This window comes from Solenopsis invicta, chromosome 11 (assembly GCF_016802725.1).
Source record: "Solenopsis invicta isolate M01_SB chromosome 11, UNIL_Sinv_3.0, whole genome shotgun sequence".
Lineage (NCBI taxonomy): Eukaryota > Metazoa > Arthropoda > Insecta > Hymenoptera > Formicidae > Solenopsis > Solenopsis invicta.
Window position 1 is genome coordinate 6,030,668 of NC_052674.1, and position 20,074 is coordinate 6,050,741.

Sequence of the window (20,074 nt, forward strand, 5' to 3'; positions counted from 1 at the left end):
TTTGTGTTTTATTATACCATTTCTTTCCATTTTCATTCTCCATTTTAGTCTTTAATTTTTTTCTTTGAAAAATGTTATTTTATTTTTTCAGAGAATAATAACAAATTTTACATTTTTATTTAATTTTATAAAACGACGACAATGATATCAAAATGATTTCAATTTCTTTCAGAAATCTACTAAAATTTGTCTTTGGTAAGTATATTGTATGAGATTTACATTTTAATTATCAAAATTTTTATATTAAAAGTAATAGTAAAGTATATTAATAAACAAAAAGGTTATAAATATTATCATATATTTTTTTTAATAAATATTTTATGTGTTTTTTACCAACAGATTTTTTATAACATGTTTATAGCTATAAATTACAAGAACACAGCGTTCTACTTTGATTTGTCTAATGTTTTACGTCTGCATCTTTATCAACCTCTGATAAGCGTAGCGTATTGAGAGAGATAAGTTATATAAAGCACATTCACAGTTGCAACATTAATGTAGTGTCGATTACAATTTGCTAACTCATTTGCGGTATCAATATTTCGTATTAAATAAATTAAATAAAATATTTAATAAGATATTAGTAAATTTTGTAAAATATTAGTAAATTATATCGATTGATGCTTATATAATAAAAAAAATATATATATTTAAAAAAAATGTGTGCTACATTAAGCGAAGTGAATAATAAGTTCACGGAAGAAGTGCTAATGAGTATTCTCTCTAAAGTAAGCAATGGGAAAAAAGTGCAACTGACAGATTGGAGATTTAATGAGGGATCTGCTAAGGGCGACAATTATTTGTCAAATATCTATAGGGGCAAAGTGAATGGTATTATCGATGGCGATCCGAAGCAACAAGTGCAAGCAAATATTGTCGTAAAGTCGATGCCAAAGAATGCTGGAACAAGAAAGACTCTCAGATGTGCAGATTTCTTCTATAATGAAATCGCTTTTTATACGCAGGTAAATTTATAGATGGATATTTAGACTTTTGTGACACATAAGAAAAATTTAACAGTTTGGATTTGTTACATTATTGTTTTAAATTTTCAACTGTAGCTGATTTGCTTAATGCTAGAATTCTTCTATATTCCACTAGTCTTGTACAGATGCGTTTGAAAAAGTTGTATGATTCATCTTGCCAATCAAACGAACCATTCTCTAATCTTTTAATTATTGCAGATTATCTCCAAATTTGAAAACTTCCTAGCGGAAAAGGAACAAAGTGATCTGTTATGTATACCACGTTATATAATCTCCTCTACAGATAGTGAAAACGGTTTTCTAGTCTTGGAAGATGTTTCTTGTTTAGGATTTCACAACATATCGCGACAGAACTGCCTGGACTGGGCAGAATGTTCAGCTATTTTAAAAACAGTGTCCGCGTTTCACGCGATTTCATTTGCATATAAAGATCAAAAAAAGGAAGAGTTCGCACAAATGACAGAGTCTTTAAAAGAAACCATGTTCAGCCGTGAATACTGGGACTGGTACAAAGGGTTTCACGTAAGTAACAGCAAAATGTTAAAATTAGTTTTCCTCCAATTGAAGTGACCTTTTTGTAGGAAAAAATGCAAGTTGTGATTAAACATGCATTAGCTACCGAATATCCTGATAGCAAGGCTGAAAAACAGTACAATTCTTACAAAGTCAGGGATCTCTTCGATAAGTGCACAGAATTATGTAAGAGAAGAGACGCTTCTACGTCCGTCGTAGTCGAGGGCGATTGCTGGGCTCAAAATTTCTTATTCCGCAACATTGGGCAAAATCAAAAGCAAGCGTTGATGCTTGACTTTCAGCTCGCACGTTGTGCAAGCCCTGTCACAGATCTGTCGTTTCTAATTTACGCTTGCACACTTAAGTCATTTCGTGATCAACATTTCGACGACCTATTAAAATTTTATCATTCCGAACTGGGCAATGCTATTAAATTGCTTGGATCCGATCCAGAAAAGCTTTATCCGTGGGATTTGTTTATGAAAGAGGTGAGAGAAGTTCGTTTCAGTTTTTCTAAAGAGAGATTATACTATAATATTGACGCAAAGTTGGAAACATAAAAAATAACGCATTATTAAGCATCCAGTTGTCGATATTTGACCAGTTCAATTCGAAAGTCTATTGATTAGTATTGCACTTAAATAACTTAAAATTATCTATATAAAAATAAAACGGTGTTACAAGTTAACGTGTTAATTCCCAACCCTATATTAACGTTAATGTTGATTGCAGGTGCAGGAGCAATTCGTATATGGTGTGGTCGGTTCGCTTGACGCTATCCCACTATGCCTGATGGAGGTATCCGAATCATTCACCTTAGAAAATATTGTTGAAGGCGACGAGGCAATAAACATGAGTGATGTAGTGACAATACCTTGTATTGAAACAACAAGCGGAAGACAAAGAATAGCGGATGTAATAGTTCACGCTGTTGAGAAAGGATACATATGATGCGCGGAAAAATTTTGTTGTAAGGTCCTCGTCCGCGAGGAAATAATTAAAATAATTATAAATGAATTTTGAATTGTAGTCAAATACAATTCAAAGTAATTTTTGTGATACTCACAATAGAATTAAGTAATCTACATTAGCCAAATAGATAAAACTTTTTTTTAATTCTTTTAGAAAATTCTTGTACATGGGTGTTTCTTAAGTATTAATTAAATTCTTAGATCAACAATGCATTTCTCTTTTGAAATGTTTTTATTATTTTATAATATCATCAATTTTGAATTTAAAAAATGCAATAACTGCATTACAATGCTTGCATACAATCAGATTAAAAACAATGCTTACTCAATGTATTTCTAGTGGGCAATCTCTCATTGTTTTTTTTCTATTTCAAGGTAAAATTTATTGTAAATTTTTAAGTTTTTTAGAAACGCTATGTTTAGAAAGCGAAGTTTTTTAATTCATCTATTAATCAAACGCATTATATGCGCAAATGCAATTTTGCTCTGCAAAAGCTGCACAATGCAACTGATCAATCAATGAATTAAAAAATTCCCTTATAAATTTTCATAGTTTAATATTGACGGCGATATATCTGTACATTCCGTGATTTATCAAAATTTGGAGCACTCCCTTATCAGCATCAAGAAAATGTGCAATATCATGGTGGAAGAAAAGTCAATAGAAGCCAGATTGTCTTGCTGGTGTATAAATATTTATACATCATTAATGGTTTCGATAACGGCCTTAGAATAAAGTTAATTCGATTTTTTATTCCAAAGAATAAAATAATTCGAAAAAAAGAAGATTATTCATAAGTTTTTACAATCATTACATACATGTCTCTTATCAATCCTTTTAAACGAAATTTTCTAACAAAGAGTTCTCTCGCTTTCTCCAGCAATATGTAAGGTTATGTTTCGCGGATCGATGGCATAAACGTACCATGAGCGTATATTGGAGTTCAAATCCCCCTCCCTGAAATTTTTTTAATTTTTAATTATGAAAAAATACGACATTTGAATAAATTTTATTGTCACATAAAGCATTAAAGATGTATTAAATCCTTAAAAAAAAATTCTTTAATTTTGTAAATTTTATTGCATGATCTTTGCCTTATTCATCATTCTTTTTTTCTTATTATTTTAACTTTATTATCACATATTTAATAATATTAGCAACGTCTTTCTTTATACAGGAAATTTTCCCATATTCTCTTCTGAATCTTTTTTAATTCTTTTCCTAGGAAAATGATCATGAATATTATGTATATACAATAATAGCAATAGCAATATTACAGAACTATGCACTTGGTTTTTTTAATAATAGTATTCTACTTAATGTACTTTTTTGGAAAAAAAATTATAAGTTATTTACAAAACCCAATATTTTTTTCTATTAAAAATCAGGAACAAAGGGACATTCTAAACTCTAAAATAGCCAATTCATTAATGTGAAAAATTGTTTATGATTGTTATAACAGATTTACTACGACCCCCTCGGAAAAAATGCTGCATACGTCTATGCTGCGCACAATCTACAACGTTCGTGTCTCACAATATTCATTGCCAATGACTCAGTACTGAATCTATAGTATACGTAACGTTAACTGTAGATTTTTAGTACTGGCAGTGAATATTGGTAGTGTTTACAACGCCAATGGAGAAGGATGGGCACGCGAAGTTCATGGGATTCAATCCTATCTCCCCCACGTGGTCTCGCACCATTTAACTCGTCCCCTCCACACGAGCTCGACTGACAGCTCTCTCTCCGATCGGCTTAACAATGGAAAATCCCGTCATACGTGGCAAATCGACGCACTAGGAATGTGAGAATCACTCACGTGCGATTACGGCATCAGTAATAATCATCACCAAGCGAACATAGGCGCCTTTTTATTCTGAGTTAATAAGTATATACATTCACGTGAAGAGAACGACCATTCTTTTTCCCCTTCGTCCCTGGAGAGGAGAACAAATTATTTTGTACGCGTGTGAGCATGCAAATGTGCCATCGATAATTGTGCGGTAGAAGTTTAAATTTATTACGAAATGATAAGATGTTTATGGGTGTAAATTATAGATTGCTTTTATCACAAAGACAGGTGTTTAAAAAGGATCTCAAAATCGTATAATAAATCACGCCCGGTGAGATAACAGCTATATCATATAAACCGCACAGGTTTCGTCAACCCAATATTTCACTGTCGCCCTCGCACTTGTTACCTTCTTTAATTTTAACGAGAAGGATATCAGAAAACTGGATTGTAATCGACGCATGCATTGATATAAAAAGCCATAAAAATTTTTTTAATTATTGGAGGTATTGATTTTAGTAATATTGTAGTATTTAGTAATCTCGATTAAATCTCAGTATTTTAAAAGTATTGTCGAATTTCAAATCATTACAACAAATTTATTAGCGAATACGAAAGTAGAGGAAATCATGAGTCAAATGAAGAATCGTGTTAACTTGAGCGACTACGTGAATGACAAGTTTACGGAAGAGGTGCTGGCAGACGTCCTCTGCAAAGCATACAACGGGAAGAAGGTGCAGCTGACAGACTGGAATTTTGATGACGAGGGATTTACCAAGGGTGACAGCTACCTGTCGACTGCTAACAAGGGTAAACTGTACGGTATTGTGGACGGCAGTCCGGAACAGGAAGTGCAAGTTAACATCTTTGTAAAGTCGATTCCCAAAAATATTGGAAGACGAAAGTCTTTCAGAAGCGCAGAATTTTTTAGTAACGAAATCATGTTCTACACAAAGGTAAGAATATATGAAACCTTTTTCACGTAATTAAGAATGTATCTTCCCAGCGAACGAAAATAAATTCAAATGAATTGAAAATTGTAATTCATTTTAATTTATTTGACTCAAACAGCAGACAATGTTCTTTAAATGTTCGTTTTTCATTAATATTTATTTCCTCAACTCATTTCGAAAAAAAATATTTAACATTTAATTTTTTTTTCATTGAAATTCATTTAAAATAATGATTTCTTAAAAATATTTTTCAAACATTTATTTAATATTGTTTAAGTTTATTTTTCACGAATTATTCATTAAGAAAAATAATTTTAGAAAACATTTTTTAAATGTGTACTTAATATTTATTTAATGTTATTTTTAGTTATTTTTTATCTGTAAAATTATGTTTATTTAATATTTATTTAACATTTGAACTATTTATTTTTCAATTTTCAATTTATTTTCGTTTGCTGGGTTGTGAAAAAAATGCACAGAAAAAAATTAGTGTCACAATAATTATGTGATATATAAGAATGTAAATTCTTTGAAGAATTTTAAGATTTTAAATAAACATAGCTTGCTTATACGTGAGGAAATTTTGTTTAGTTTTAGCAAGAAAAATACATACTCATTTTCATTAAAAAATAATTTTCATGAATTGAGGAAAAAATATTGGATAAGAAACAAATCAAGAATTGCAATTGTTTAAATACTTTGTCAAAATAATCATATTGTGGTGTTAAATGACTACTAAAGTAAAAATAACAATATAAAAATTAATCTTAAAATAAAAAAATATTTTTTTGCTAAAATTTAAAATTCTTCATACTCTTTAAAAAAGATTTTATATTTTTATATATATGAGACAATGATAGTTGATTTGATATTAATTTTTTTCTTTGTAGATATTCTAGTTATATGATCTAATTATAATTTATATCATATATAATTTATTCATATTATCCAATCAAGCAAAAAGTCTCAAATAAATGTCATTTTAGATTGTCCCGAAGATTGCAAAATTCTTAGCAGAGAAAAAACAAGAATGTATGCTGCGCATACCGCGTTACTTTGCTTCTTACATGGATGGTGAAAATGATTTCATCGTTTTGGAAGACGTCTCTCCCCTAGGATTTGGACCTGCATCCAGACAAGACTGTATGGACTGGGAAGAATGTACCGTGATCTTAGAAACCCTCGCGAAATTTCACGCAATTTCATTTGCATACAAGGACCAAAAGAAAGAAGAGTTCACAGAAATTATAGGCTATTTGAAGGAAACCTACTTTGGTGATCATCACTGGGATTGGTATCAAAGATTCCACGTAAGTGATATTACACGTTGCATTTTAATGAAATTATTAATGAAGTAACTTTGTTTTTGCAGAAACTACTAGTGGATATAGCTAAACATGCATTAACGACGGAATATCCCAACAGTAAAGCTATAAAGCAATTCAATTCCTATGAATTTGGTACACTCTACGAAGAGGGCTCAAAATTATGTATTACAAAGAAAGATGCTCCGACGAGTGTTATAGCCGCGGGTGATTGCTGGGCTCCGAACTTTCTAGTCCGAAATACTGAGCAAAATAAAAAAGAGGCATTATTGTTGGATTTTCAGCTTGCACGTTATGCTAGTCCTATCACGGATCTGTCGTTTTTAATTTATTCTTGCACCTTGAAAGCATTTCGAGATCAGTATTTTGATGATATATTGAAGATTTATCATTCTGAATTGAGCAACGCCATCAAATCTCTTGGATCTGAGCCGGAAAAGATTTATTCGTGGGATTTATTTATGAAAGATGTAAAATATCTATTTTGTGTTCAAAATTTTAAAAGAGAATTGTAACTAATATTGATATCAATTGTAGGTGAAACAGAACTTCAAGCTTGGATTAATATTCTCTCTTGAAGCTATTCCATTTTGTTTATTGGCCCCATCTCAGTCATTTGATTTGGATGCCATTATCAAGGGCAACGAGGCAGTAAACATTGCTGATGTTTGGACATTATCTAAGATTGAATCATCCAGTGGGAGGCAAAGATTAGCAGACGTAATCGTTCATGCAGTTGAAAATGGATATTTATGATAGTAAAAAATACGTAATCAATCTTTTGCATCGTTATAGAAAATTATTAAATATGATTGTCATTTTAACGAAATAATGATATGTATTAAAATAGTATCATTGATCGGCATTTTAAATATATTTTAATGTGATATTTTTTCATTCACAGTTTACGTGTGTATATACACATGTGTATAATTAGCCAACATATTTAGAATAGAATTTTATGCACAAATTTTATTAAAAATGTGAAGAATTAAATAAAATATAGACAATCTTTTTGTATAATTTTAATTATAACAACGTAGATTATAATTAAAATATAATCTGTATAAGAGTAGAGATACAACCACCCATTTTTTTCTCATTAGCTCGCAGTTGATATATATCTAAAATTTTGTGTTATCACATAGCAATATTAACAGGGTGGAGAGTGTTGGTAGAAATATTTTGAATTTTTTTCTGTTTTTGCTTGTTTTTTTTTAGGAAAAGTACATCTATCGCTAACAAGCACAATACGTTAATGATAAGTGCATCATGGATGCATATTTGATGTTAATAATCTTGCGCAAAGCAAATAACTTTTTAAGATCATTGAAAAATGTCTTAATCTGTCTCACAATTGATAGTCCTCTTGTGTACCTACCTTCAGAGATTGCGATAAAGTTAGTCGGATGTTATTAAAATCACATGATGTCCAGAACATTACATGGATGACGTATATATATATATATATATATATATATATATATATATATAATAACATGACAGTGTGTTTCACTATGGTACACGTTTATGCGTTTTGATGCTGAGCGTTGATCGTTACAACGTTACTCGCATCGAAAACAGTTGTGTCCTCGTCGTCCTCCTCCTCCAGTGGCAGCGGTCGCATCTCAACGTCCTGCCTGTGCGTGAGGACACCGTATTTTCGAACCAATTGGGCGCGTGTCTTACTTAACCTGCCAATAACAAAAAAATACAAGACCATTAAATTATTAATCCATCGTACACTAGAAGAGATATCTATGATACTGTTATCTGTTAAAACACACCTAAAGCTACGGAACACGATGTAGGCCATGACAAGGATGCTTAGTCCCACGAAGACTAAGAAACCACGCACAAGAGCACCAGTGTTGAAGGACGTGTGGCCCTCGTTGGACTGTTGAATTAAATGCCAAAATCAATAACAAGACATGATATGAGAATAAGTCGAAGTAGCAATACAATTGAATAGGTTATTTGATGAAAATACACAAGTAATTTTTGGAGGAAATTCTTCGTCTGATTTTGAATCTCCTAATATCTCAGTTTTGACAAAAATTGTTCTATATTTTTTTTATAATTTTTTAAATGTCCAATTCAATTTTACGTGCAATATATGAGGCACTGTTTATGGATTAGAATTTACATTAATCAAGATTCCTAAGATTCTGCGTATAATAGAGAAATACTAAATATTAGAAGTAAAAATAAAAATTTTAGAATCAGTTGCCTCACTGAATACTATAAACAAGTAATAAGTTATATTGTATTTTGTAAGGCACATTTATATTTTACATCTTATTCATATCCATTGTCTGTTATATTTAATATTCATTAAAAAACTGATTCTAGAATTTTAATTCTTCTTCCTAATATCTAATATTTCTTTATTTTAGGCAGAACCTAAGGGATATGTGGTCAGACATTTCATCAGATATATAAATTGTACAAAATTTTGCAAATACATTCTGTCTGTAACAGTAAATGTAAAAAATACTAATATCTATTAATATTATATCTACTAATATAATCATTTCTATTAATATAATCATATTTAATTGATACATCAATGCAGCATAATAGACATACTGGCATTAGTAACATACTGCAATTATGCACATACTATACATTATAATTAGAATTGACTATTTTAATACAATCAAAAATACAAGCTATCTTAAAGCTTTTTCATTGAACACTGATATAGTAAATGATAACAAAAACCATTCCAGGTATATAATAAGCTAATTAAGTTTTTCCACTCACTGACCTTATGATGCACTTATCATAGCAGCATTATGCAAAAAAGTTCCACCTCTAATCCTAATTTAGAACAAAAATAAAATGAAAGGAAGCAATTCTTGTTCTCAGAAATTCAGGATATAAGAAATGTGTATGTTTTAGGTTAGCAAAAAGTTGCTTTTATTGCTTATAATAAAGTTTTATTCTAAAATTACATATGAGAAGACCATTTAAAAATATAGAATAAATTTCTCTCCTTAAAGCATTATCGTGTAGAAAAATTTTATTCTACATCTCTGTCCTTTGTCTTCTCATGTAAGATCACATTTGACATAAATATTCCAAAATATTTTAAAAGTTTAATTAAAAAAAAACATAAAGATTTTATAGAACTTTATAGAGATTTTAGAATATAAAAATCATTACTATGTATATAAAATGCCAAGAGGATAAAGCAATCTTTCCAGATGTATATCTCCTCAGATTCTGAGATACCAGCTGTGTTTATTAATGTTAGGAAAATAAAATCGTGGTCGCTGCTTACAGAATCGAGGCCTGTCGAACATACGAACCTCATTGGATGTGTCCACGTTGTGCGCAGTTTTATTCGCGACGGCGATGTCCGGCGGCAACGGCTTCGAGGTTACGTCGTGCGTCCTGTTGCCGTCGACCACCGGCTTCTTCGAGTCAGCGAGTTGCGACCCGGGCGCGTTTTTCTGACCATCCTTATTAATGAGCTTCTCATTCGTCCCATCCGCGTTCCCGTTCGCGATGGGGGAAGCATTCTTCCCGTTCACGTCTGTCAGCGCGTCCCTCTTTTCCCGAAAACTTCCATCGCAAACCGCCGTCTGCGCCAGCAGGAAGATCAGCAGGAATATGAAGAACTTCAGCTTCTGGATCTTCGACCGCGTCATCGTGCCGTGTCATTTAAGCGGTGCGGCAACGGCAACAACGACGATGACGACACCAGCTTCTGCTCGCGATTTACGACGCGACAGTCCGACGTTTCAACGCGTTCTCCATGTTGCTCGCCGCCCGGCGCGCACAACTATACGTCCTCCGTGCTCCTCGCCACGCTTCCTCCCGGACCAGCTGTTCCGACTTCCGCGGCGAGGCGGTCTTCGGGATCTTCGGACAGGTCCGTGTCGTCCTCGCGCGCGCGCGCGCGCGTGTGTGCGACGCCCGCGCACGCACATGTTATGCGTCGCGTGGGTTAAAAAAAAAATTGCAAACCCACCCCGCACGTTTTAAACTTGTCAACAGACTCGAACTGCAAGTATATGCGTGTATATGTACGCGTGTGTATATACTGAGCGTGCGTATGCTACGAATGATAACGGGATATTGGTTAAATAGACATATCTATTAATTACTGATATTAATAAATCGATGTTGATGTTTACATGGAAAAAATGTAATTTTGTTCTAACTAGTGTTCGTTCATAATTTACATAACATGGTAAAATTTGGTCGAACGTTATTTCCTTGAGAATTAAATTCTGCGTAATATAAATTTTAATTTAAAAAAGTCAAGATCGACTAAAATCATATCGCTGTTTTGATTTCCTACATTACACGCGTCGATTACGCGTCACTCTTGTTTTTTTCCTTAAACCCCGTCAATCACTTTATCAAGCAATATCTATTTCGGCAAACAAAAATAAATTCAAATGAATTAAAAATTACAATTTATTTTAATTTATTCAAGTTCGCGCTTTAGAGTTCCAGAGTATTTTTGAATTCAAATGAACTGAAATGAATTGAAATATGAAATGCACTATTTACGATCATGTCGAATTCGAATATATTATCATATCCATATATTATTTTTGGATTTAACCTTACAGAATAAAATTACAAAACATTGTTTTTGTTTGTTTATCAAGTTCTGTTTTTTCTTTTTTTTTTACAAACGAATGTAACAGTTGTCAAGCTAATCACGTTAATCGCGTGACCTCATCGGCGATCATTAGCGCAGATATGGTGCTATCGTCAACGATATCTCGTTGTTATTTTTAACCAGAGAAAACCTAACCTGGATATAAGTTCGAAGTTCTTTTTAAAGAAGATATGGAATTTATGACCCTCATAAAATTGGACTTCTTGCCTTTAGAAACTTAATAATATTCTAAATTTTTTCCCAAAGATTTCCGCAGAGTTTCGACAATCGGCTCTTAATGATTTCGCGAATTTTTCATCTCTACTTTCTTCTCGGCTCTTTTCTCACATTCTCTGGTTTCTTATCGCTGACACGCTTTCTCGTAAATAATTGTCAATGGAGATTGACCCGGGGGCCGATCAAAACGCGACGGTCCTGCTTCAAGTGTGTATATATATATATATATATATACTATCGATATAAACATTGATGTATACATGCAGGTAGGTCTGTTCACATTGCTCGCACTTTTTGCACTCGGTATCTTTGTTGTCTCTCTCTCTTTCCTACGCTCGAATATATATTTGTCTCGATTCAAGTGCAAAAAGTGCGAGCGAGGATTTCGAGCAACGCGAACAAACCTCATGCGCGCGCGATTCGGCCTGACGGGCAGAACGGGCAGAACGACAAGCGCATCGCGAGCAGACGCGCGAGACGTGAGGACGGGGTGAGGACGAGAGGAGAAGAGAGGAGAAGAGAGGTCGCGAGCGACAGTTGGGTTGCGCGAGCGAGGCGAGCGAGGCGAGCGGACTTACGTGCGGGTGTGAGTTCGCGTTTACTGGGAAGTCGCGATCGCGAGTTCGGTGCGTGCACACATCGGCTCGCGTACGCATATATATGCGTATACATATATGCCCGTCTCGGCCACGATCGACGGCAGGTTGAACGGCGGAGTAGCGGATGGCTCGCGACTCTGGCCGACAGGCTGGCTGAACATGATGCGCGCCTGCGACGACACGTTCGATGTACGATTGGAGAGGTTCAGGGCGACGATGACGGCGACGAGCGGCGCCGTCGCGACGGCGGCGTCGGGGAACGGGGACGTGGGCGCGACGGAGAAGGTAGCGACGTCGAGGAAGTGCGAGGGACAGCTGTCGATGCTGTGTGCGGCGAACAGCTGTTCGTCCTGCAAACCTGCCGTTTGTCGCACGTTGGAAATGGCGCAAGAGGACCACGGCCTGTCCTGGAGCAATCTGCCCACCGTTATCCTGCAGGAGATATTCTCGTATTTGCCGCACGAAACCAGAATAAGAGCCTCCCAGGTATACAAAAGAATGTAAGAGAGAGGGAGAGAGAGAGAGAAAGACAGAATGCGTGCCTGTATGTCCGGGTCTTGCCTCTTGTTTTGCTTTTCTTCACGATCGTTTGCGCTGTAAACTGACCTGACATTGTGCGGCCGATAAAGCCGTTCGTCGCGTCAATCGCAAGAATATTTTTTTGCGACGGAATGTATACCGTTGAGAGTTCGTTACTATCTTTCTCTTTGTCTCTCTCGTTTGCACACATGCTTTCTCGACCGTTATTTGCATGAATAAAAGTTTGATTTACAAACGTTATCGTATATGCGTGTGTGCGAGAGAAGGGAAATCGCTACTTTGTACATTCTCTTCTCATTGTTGTATCGAGCGACAAAGGAACGGGTGTACTGGTGGCTGAGATGCTAACAGATCATTTACAGTGATAAATCAAGTTGTCATGTCAACATATAAAGATTAGATCCTCCGTAGTACGATAAGTTTCAAAGTTGTTACATGTGATTTAATTTCTGTAAACAATATTTTATATCGCAAGTAAAAATGATGGTTGGACAGCTTATGTGCAATATTCAATATCTCTTTAATCTCTTTAATTGAAATATTATATCAATGTGATTTACTAACTTTCATGCTTAGTTAATAAAAAATTTATTCAGTGGGTTTGTCATTCAATTTCCATAGGTGTGCAAGAATTGGAGAAGCACTTTGTTTCACCCAAATTTCTGGAAAAAAATCACTTTTGTGTTCAGAGATGAAGACAGCGTTTCATGGGTTCGGTTCGTAAAGCCAGACTTCTAATCTGTTTACAGACTCATTATAAGTATTGTACATAGCATGTCTGTTATAGATTCTTGACAAATCGATTTGCCTTGAGTGTACATGAAGCTACGATTCGTTGGGATAAGCCTAGATACATCAATTGCATAGGTGAGACGTACAGGCTCTTGAAGAAATTAGGTCGCAATAGACAATTGAGAAAATTGTTCTTGGAATTCCATAGTGATAAACATACTTATGATTGTTTTTTCGACAACGAGTTTGACAGGTACAGATAAATTGATCTTATCTTGTGTCACTTTCTCGTTACATACAACAGTTTGAATCCTTTGCCTTTCAGTAACTACAAAAGCTCCACATCGATAGTGAAATCCATAGTAAATATTATTGAAACCTCTAATTGCCTGGAGACCCTAAGTCTGGGATGCAGGGAAGAGCTGATAGTGGATTTATCTATGATTTTGGAACCTCTACGTCTTCATCACTCCAAACATTTAACACACCTCAGTCTGGCATCCATCAAGAACGATCCTGATTATTATGACTTCTACGAGCTTGATAACTCGATTTTTAATTCGTTTATCAGATTGTCTATCTTAACTCTGGATTACGAGTACGTCAGTGATACATTGTTGGAGGCGTTAGATAACGGATGTATGCAGAGACTTGTGATTCATATACATGGCTGGAGAGAGGATTATTTGGGAACGACAAATATGGCCTGGCAAATGTTTGTTCAGAAAAAGTGAGTTCGAGTTAATTGTCGCACTAATGATAGTTGAAATTATTTTTAGCGTTTATGAAAAAAGTTGCTTTCCCATTGCTTAACACATCTTCACATATATGTACACAAAAATGCACAAAGTGTAAAATGTACATGATTTAGAACAAAATGTGTAATAAATGTGCATTGTGCACATTTTTGGATAGAGTTAAAATTATTTTTCAATACCATGCCCAAGTCTTGGCCTTTTTTAAATTTCTGGTAGTGATAGAAACTGCGTTTTCATCGTTTCAATCTCATTTATAGCTTCTTCTATTAGTAACTATTTAATTGTCACTAGACAACATTACACAGCTGATTAGTAGTTCTTGGGCTGAGTACAAATATATAGTATTATGTCGACGATTATTGGCAATTGAAACGCAACTTGTGTCGCCGTGTGCACGAAAGTAGTTAAGGATATTGCAATTGGAAAGCATCCAGTGTCTCGGTAAAAAAAAGACGTATGTAAATATTTGTTTGCAGCCCGCAGTGTGAGCTCAGGCTAAATCTTATACATTCTTATGCCGGCGTCAAGGTTTTGGACACTGATATATTTTGTCCTGCCATGCCACTAACACATTTACAAGTCTTGTTCTGTGAAGATGTCAATATCGCAGCCCTACATCAATTATCAATGTGGTATTCACAAACGCTGAAATCATTAACATGGATAGACTCGATAGATCGCAAGCAGTATATACCATCTACGTATGATCGAAATGATCCAAATAGGTAAGAAAATTCTCTACACTTTGGTATGTTCTCTTCAGATGAGAGTATAATCTGTGAGTAATCCCATTATAGTCCAGACTCTTTGGTGTTGGTGGCGTGGAAGTGTACTAAACTTATGAAAATGGTGTTCCTGGGTCATAAATATTATCAAGAGAATCTGTTGGCTATCGCACGTCTCAGAGGCAATACTCTTAAATTGTTGGTATTCGCAGAATGTGATATCACAGCTGAATTGTGGACTGAAGCGGAAAATATCAGACGTGTGAGTATACATGTTGGCAAAAATATTTTCTGATATAAAGCGGCCCTTATACGCTCAATAATATTATACAATATTTTTTTAAATAATTTAAAATAAACTCAATAAATTTACGTGTAATATTTAAATATTGTGCAATAATATTGAACGTCTAGGAGTCTCTTAACGATCGCGACATCGAGAGACTCTTAAAATATGAATTGTTCCAACATTTAGGAAATTCAAGATATAATGGGTCCTCATTGGATGCTATTGAGTAACGCGGATCTACCAAAGGTGGTACGGGATCCTTTCAAAGGCGATAGTAGAGAAGTAATTATGCCGCTGGTTCTCAGTGATCAAAACTAATTCTCAACAGAAGCCAAGGAAAATCTCTCTCCAGTGTGATTATCTAAAAACCAATCTTCGGGCCATCAACATTCTCAGAAGTAATGTTATGAAATTATATCTTTTATTCTTCTACAAGATTTTTTTAACGAGGATGAAACATCGAACAGAAAAATACTGTAAGTCCGAAATCTCGTTGTCAATGGCGTTATCGTTTTCCGAGTTGAAAATTTCTGGGTGCGATATATGAGAGATATAGAGAGATAAACGCGCACACACGTAACTTTCTCCTCGTTTACAATCCTTCTATCGGTTATTATATGAATGTGATAAAATTGTAGTCAAACTAGAGATCTACTTTCGACTTGATGATATATCTGATGCAAATTACAACACATTTGCAAACAATGAGACGATCTCTTCAACTAAGGGATGATCTCTCAAGTGATTTATATGCACTATAGTTTTCTCCTTACGGAAAATCATGAATCGCGCTTTGATGTTGACAAAGTGATGTTAGGAGTGTGATCATAAACGTACATTACTGCATTAAGAGCGATATATTAATATATAATATATATATCGCCTCTCTCGCCTATTAAGTCGATATTGCCAGAAAAAAACAGAGTACATTTTATATAACTACAATTATTATTCTGGTCAAAGAGAGCGGCATATTAGAACGACTTAGCTGAGAACAAGATTGCAATGTAAGAAGACTGTGTCTGAATCTTGCAAGAGATAAGCGCATGCAAAGCGCAGTGGAGCTGGAGCAAGAATACGAATAATTTCTTCAGCAAAGAAAAAAAAAGAGAAATCGTACAACATAGGAGAGAGAGAGAGAGAGAGAGAGAGAGAGAAAGAAAGAAAGAGAGAAGGAGATTTGGATCTCGTGATCTTCCACTGGAAAGAATAACAAAATTCCAAACGTATGTAAGTAGAAATGCGTTTAACAACATATTTTTCCAATTCTCTGGGAAGTTTAGATGATAGCGAGCGCCAAGAGCATGACGTGCGAGAGTAAATATCTAGTAAGACTTCGCGAAGAGTTCGTCGAACGAGCGGCGCGGGAGCATAAAGAGTCTTGAAGACAAAGGAGAAAATAGAGAGAAAGATAGAGCACGAAGTGAATACAGCGATCCGAGGTTATTTTTAATACCAAGACCAATCGGACGCATTTGTACAAATGTTAACATAGCGCGCACACCGGAAAGAGCGCATGCGGTCCGCTCGATAAAGTACGTAAAGCGAAAACGAAACAAGTGAAAGAGTCGTTCGGTATGTATCCACATGCCTGTCCATGTATAACTTTCGACAGGATGATAACGAGTAGCGATCGAACGAGAAATATATATATCGTGCTCTTAGCGACCGCTGATGACGAATACACGAATATAGGTATATCTGTAAAATCGGAGTTATTAATCGCTAATCGTATATGTATGTATATGTATGTATAACTGTATTATCTGTCGAACTTTAAACACGTCAACAACCGGACGCAGCGCGCATCTATTTCTGTCGTGCGATTAACTGACGATTCTGAGAGCGTGTTTAAAAGAGAGAAAGGAAGCGCGAGAGGAAGAGAGCGAAAGAGAGAAATCGCTATTCGTAACAAAGATAAAATACCAAAATGCAACCACGCGCATATATGCCGTATATACACACAGGTTACTATTCCGAGAGGTTGTTTACTTTTTTTCGAGCCCTTGTATAATTATATTACATTATCGTGTATATCGTAACTTGTAGTCACACATGTATTCATATATTGGTTTTTATATGTGGTTTCTGTACATACATCTCTCCATGCGTTCGAGATACACTGGATACACGCGCGAACAACGCGGAGTTGCGTGTGCGGAAAATGTACACGAGGAAGAGAAGAAAGTGGAAAGAGAGGAGAGATAAGGGAAGCACAAAAGAAAGAAGAATGGAGGAGATAAAAATGCGAAGGATGGAAGGAAAGCGACGTTCGACCATAGCTTTCTTTACGACCACAGCTGTTATACAAGATGAACGGGCCTTAATATGTACCTGAGAGAGTCGCGGATAAGGGTAAATTCGCTGAGAAATCTGTCACGCGACATCCACCATAGAGAGATAACCAGATTAAACACCTTATAGCGGTCGGCCGTCCTCGCGAACGTGCGGGACGTATGTGCACACGCGCCCCACATTTGCCAGGACCACGCGGCCAGAAACTACTAAGGTATATCACGCTCGTGCCCTTTCATTTCGTATTCCGCGCGTGTATATTTTTACATCAGACGAAAGAGAAAGGGAAGAAAGTCGTAACGCGAAACGAGAGGAACCGACTAAAGGGTTTCCAAGAGTCGTAACTATTACCGTACGAACGCGGACGTGATCGACTAACTAACGCTCGTCCGTGGACCGCCGATACCACGCGGACAAAGACTTTACCAAGTAATTTTACGTTTCTTCTCGTTTTTCTTTCAAACAAACGGAAATTCCGCGTGAAGAAGAAAAAGAAGAAAAGCAAGTAAAACTATATTCGGGGACGCGGTGCCCAGCGTGTGAGTGTGATAAACGAGCGAGAGAGAGAGAGAGAGAGAAAAGTGTGAGAGCAAAAACCATGCGACAATTACGCGAGAGCAAGTTAAATAGCGTGCGATAATAGAGGAAAAAATCAAGAGAAATTCTTCGAGAGCGTGGAGCGAGATGATAAGCGTTTGAATGTAATAACGGATATCCGCGAATCGTAGAAACAAATCAAGTGATATGATAGTACCATCTCTGCGAGTCCTCTGTAATAAAGTAATATCGTGTGTAGAGAAAAGCGGTCGTGCAGCCGCTCGACGCGGGCACAACGCAACTACGTAACCACGTGTCACTAGCGTGATAACGACAAAAACCACATAAGACATAAGACTGAACCTGCCGAAAGAGGTGTATACAACACAAGTCGAGCGGGCTGCACGTTGCCGCCGCGCGTTGCCATATTCATAAGAAGAGGCAGGACGGAAAGCACATCCGATCGAAAAAAAAAGTGTACGTGTGTTCCAAGTTGAACACAATAACCGTCTTTCCTCACGGTATTCTCCGCCGCGCTTGATACGCGCGGCTCTCCTTCCACGTTGCTTTCCACCTCGGCCTGGTCTAAATCGCTTCGCTGTTGCGATCGAGCGAACGCGAACGTTATTTATGAATATGCGCGTCGCGAAAGCGAAATAAAACAAAAGGGATGGTGCACAAGCTAGCGTTTAGATCGGAATAAGCCCTGAGAGAGCTCACTCGACGGCGGTTCTCGTAGAAGCCGATATTATAAACTAAACCCTTAAAGCACAGCCTGCCAAGAATCAAAATACTGTAAAATATCAAACGAACGCTAGCCAGTACAGAATGCTAAGATCTATTTTTTAAGAAGCGAATGTATATTTTTGTACTAAGGCAGGCCTTAGCGTGTGATCGTGTCTTCTTGCGCATAAATGGCGAGACGAGAGCTGTGATTGTAACATGTGTTGGCTACGCGAGACAAAGAGGGAGAGAGAAATCAACACGGGAAATGTATGTCGAAAGCGTAAATCGTGCATAGTATGCGAACAGCACGGGGAACACGACACGAGGATCCCTGATCGATTGTTACCCGAGTGAGCTGTAGGCATAGACAGGGCGTTATAAAATCGAGAATAAAACATCTGTGATAAAGTAGAAAATCTTACAAGCGTATTCGAGGGTGGATGAAGATCGGCGAGTGTCGGTAGAGAGTAGGAAGACAAAAATCAGGAAAAAAAAGAAAGAAAGAGAGAGAGGGCTGTGGAGGATCGAAAATCCACGCGCGGGCGTTGGTGGAACTTGTATAAACGCGCAAGATCAACGATTTTTTCGAGAAAACTTAAAAGGGGGCCATAGTGACCCCGACGCTCCGAGAAAGAGTTCGTCGTGAATTCGCAGCAGCAGCAGCAGATCGAAAGAGAGCACGAGAAAGAATGAAAAGCGTGAGAGTGAGAGTAGAGAGAGTGACTGTCTTTCGACAAGATAACCCGGTCTAACTAGCAGACGACGACTTCAACGACCCGACCAGCTTGATCGCGCGCTTTACGTGGGTTTGCAACGCACGTTTATTTTTCTTTTTTTCTTCCTTTTTTTTTGCTTTTTGGCCAGAAAGCCGGAGCGATCAGGCGTGCGCGTCCCGCGGAGGAGCCGTGGTGCACTCATCGGAAATCCGATATACAGTGTAGTATATTTCCGTAAGATCCTCGTCATTTGACGACGCGTATCATGGCTCTAAAGCGGTACCACGGCTAAACGCGGAGAGTTTTCTTGTTGTTCCGTCTACGACATTCCACGGTGAGAAGCGAGGACACGCGCGACCGCTCCGCCGACTTCTCAATGAACAACGTTGGTCCTCTCGACTCACCCCAAATAGAGAATTCTTACGCTGCAGCGTTTCCTCCGATTAAAGTCCGCCGTTGATGGCGAGGCGCACGCATTTAGATAAATTATAATAAAGAATGAGAGAGAGAGAGAGAGAAAGAGTGAGAGAGAGATATAATAAAGAATGAGAGAGAGAGAGAGAGAAAGAGTGAGAGAGAGAGAGAGAGAGAAAGAAGGGAAAAAACGTTAAGTTATCGTCGACTGAAAGCAAGATCGCACAAGATTATCGGGGTACAGCCGGAGTATGTAAATGTATGTATATAGTTTGATTTTGACACGGACACGCGACACGTAAATGTATTTTGTTGAACCCGCGCGAACAAAACGAAGTCGC

The 20,074-nt window shown here is 36.5% G+C and overlaps 4 protein-coding genes across 7 annotated transcripts; 3 read left to right on the forward strand and 1 right to left on the reverse strand.

Annotated features, from left to right (window-relative positions):
• Window positions 1–55: 55 nt before the first annotated feature.
• LOC105200105 lies at window positions 56–3,254 on the forward strand. The gene is made up of 4 exons (XM_011167498.3): window positions 56–965; window positions 1,185–1,508; window positions 1,568–1,987; window positions 2,232–3,254. The coding sequence occupies exons 1-4, from the start codon at window positions 660–662 to the stop codon at window positions 2,448–2,450; spliced, it is 1,269 nt and encodes a 422-aa protein (XP_011165800.2). The 5' UTR covers window positions 56–659; the 3' UTR covers window positions 2,451–3,254.
• Window positions 3,255–4,112: 858 nt separating this feature from the next.
• On the forward strand, window positions 4,113–7,567 carry LOC105200103. Of its 4 annotated transcripts, none has more exons than XM_011167495.3 (6): window positions 4,113–4,477; window positions 4,551–4,772; window positions 4,873–5,222; window positions 6,206–6,529; window positions 6,592–7,014; window positions 7,082–7,567. In XM_011167495.3, the coding sequence occupies exons 3-6, from the start codon at window positions 4,896–4,898 to the stop codon at window positions 7,298–7,300; spliced, it is 1,293 nt and encodes a 430-aa protein (XP_011165797.1). In that variant the 5' UTR covers window positions 4,113–4,477; window positions 4,551–4,772; window positions 4,873–4,895; the 3' UTR covers window positions 7,301–7,567. The 4 variants fall into 4 exon arrangements, with proteins under 4 accessions (XP_011165797.1, XP_011165794.1, XP_011165796.1 ...); XM_011167492.3 differs by having other exon boundaries at window positions 4,555–4,772; XM_011167494.3 differs by having other exon boundaries at window positions 4,113–4,472.
• On the reverse strand, window positions 7,555–10,459 carry LOC105200102. The gene is made up of 3 exons (XM_039455044.1): window positions 9,859–10,459; window positions 8,332–8,441; window positions 7,555–8,238 (listed from the first exon to the last, which is right to left on the reverse strand). Exons 1-3 carry the CDS (start codon window positions 10,198–10,200, stop codon window positions 8,073–8,075), a joined length of 618 nt encoding a protein of 205 aa, XP_039310978.1. The 5' UTR covers window positions 10,201–10,459; the 3' UTR covers window positions 7,555–8,072.
• A 1,427-nt stretch (window positions 10,460–11,886) lies between these two features.
• Window positions 11,887–19,085, forward strand: LOC105200101 (F-box only protein 33). The gene is made up of 7 exons (XM_011167489.3): window positions 11,887–12,487; window positions 13,163–13,257; window positions 13,329–13,526; window positions 13,599–14,003; window positions 14,508–14,756; window positions 14,829–15,018; window positions 15,232–19,085. Exons 1-7 carry the CDS (start codon window positions 12,077–12,079, stop codon window positions 15,361–15,363), a joined length of 1,680 nt encoding a protein of 559 aa, XP_011165791.1. The 5' UTR covers window positions 11,887–12,076; the 3' UTR covers window positions 15,364–19,085.
• The last annotated feature ends 989 nt before the right edge of the window (window positions 19,086–20,074 follow it).

Coding starts and splice junctions, on each gene's coding strand:
- LOC105200105 (XM_011167498.3), top strand. CDS start 660: ATGTGTGCTACATTAAGCGAAGTGAATAATAAGTTCACGGAAGAAGTG. Junction 966..1,184: donor AAATCGCTTTTTATACGCAG/GTAAATTTATAG, acceptor TAATTATTGCAG/ATTATCTCCAAATTTGAAAA. Junction 1,988..2,231: donor GGGATTTGTTTATGAAAGAG/GTGAGAGAAGTT, acceptor TGTTGATTGCAG/GTGCAGGAGCAATTCGTATA.
- LOC105200103 (XM_011167495.3), top strand. CDS start 4,896: ATGAGTCAAATGAAGAATCGTGTTAACTTGAGCGACTACGTGAATGAC. Junction 5,223..6,205: donor AAATCATGTTCTACACAAAG/GTAAGAATATAT, acceptor ATGTCATTTTAG/ATTGTCCCGAAGATTGCAAA. Junction 6,530..6,591: donor ATTGGTATCAAAGATTCCAC/GTAAGTGATATT, acceptor TTGTTTTTGCAG/AAACTACTAGTGGATATAGC.
- LOC105200102 (XM_039455044.1), bottom strand. CDS start 10,200: ATGACGCGGTCGAAGATCCAGAAGCTGAAGTTCTTCATATTCCTGCTG. Junction 8,442..9,858: donor ACGTGGACACATCCAATGAG/GTTCGTATGTTC, acceptor TTAATTCAACAG/TCCAACGAGGGCCACACGTC. Junction 8,239..8,331: donor ATCGTGTTCCGTAGCTTTAG/GTGTGTTTTAAC, acceptor TGTTATTGGCAG/GTTAAGTAAGACACGCGCCC.
- LOC105200101 (XM_011167489.3), top strand. CDS start 12,077: ATGCCCGTCTCGGCCACGATCGACGGCAGGTTGAACGGCGGAGTAGCG. Junction 12,488..13,162: donor CCAGAATAAGAGCCTCCCAG/GTATACAAAAGA, acceptor CAATTTCCATAG/GTGTGCAAGAATTGGAGAAG. Junction 15,019..15,231: donor AAGCGGAAAATATCAGACGT/GTGAGTATACAT, acceptor TCCAACATTTAG/GAAATTCAAGATATAATGGG.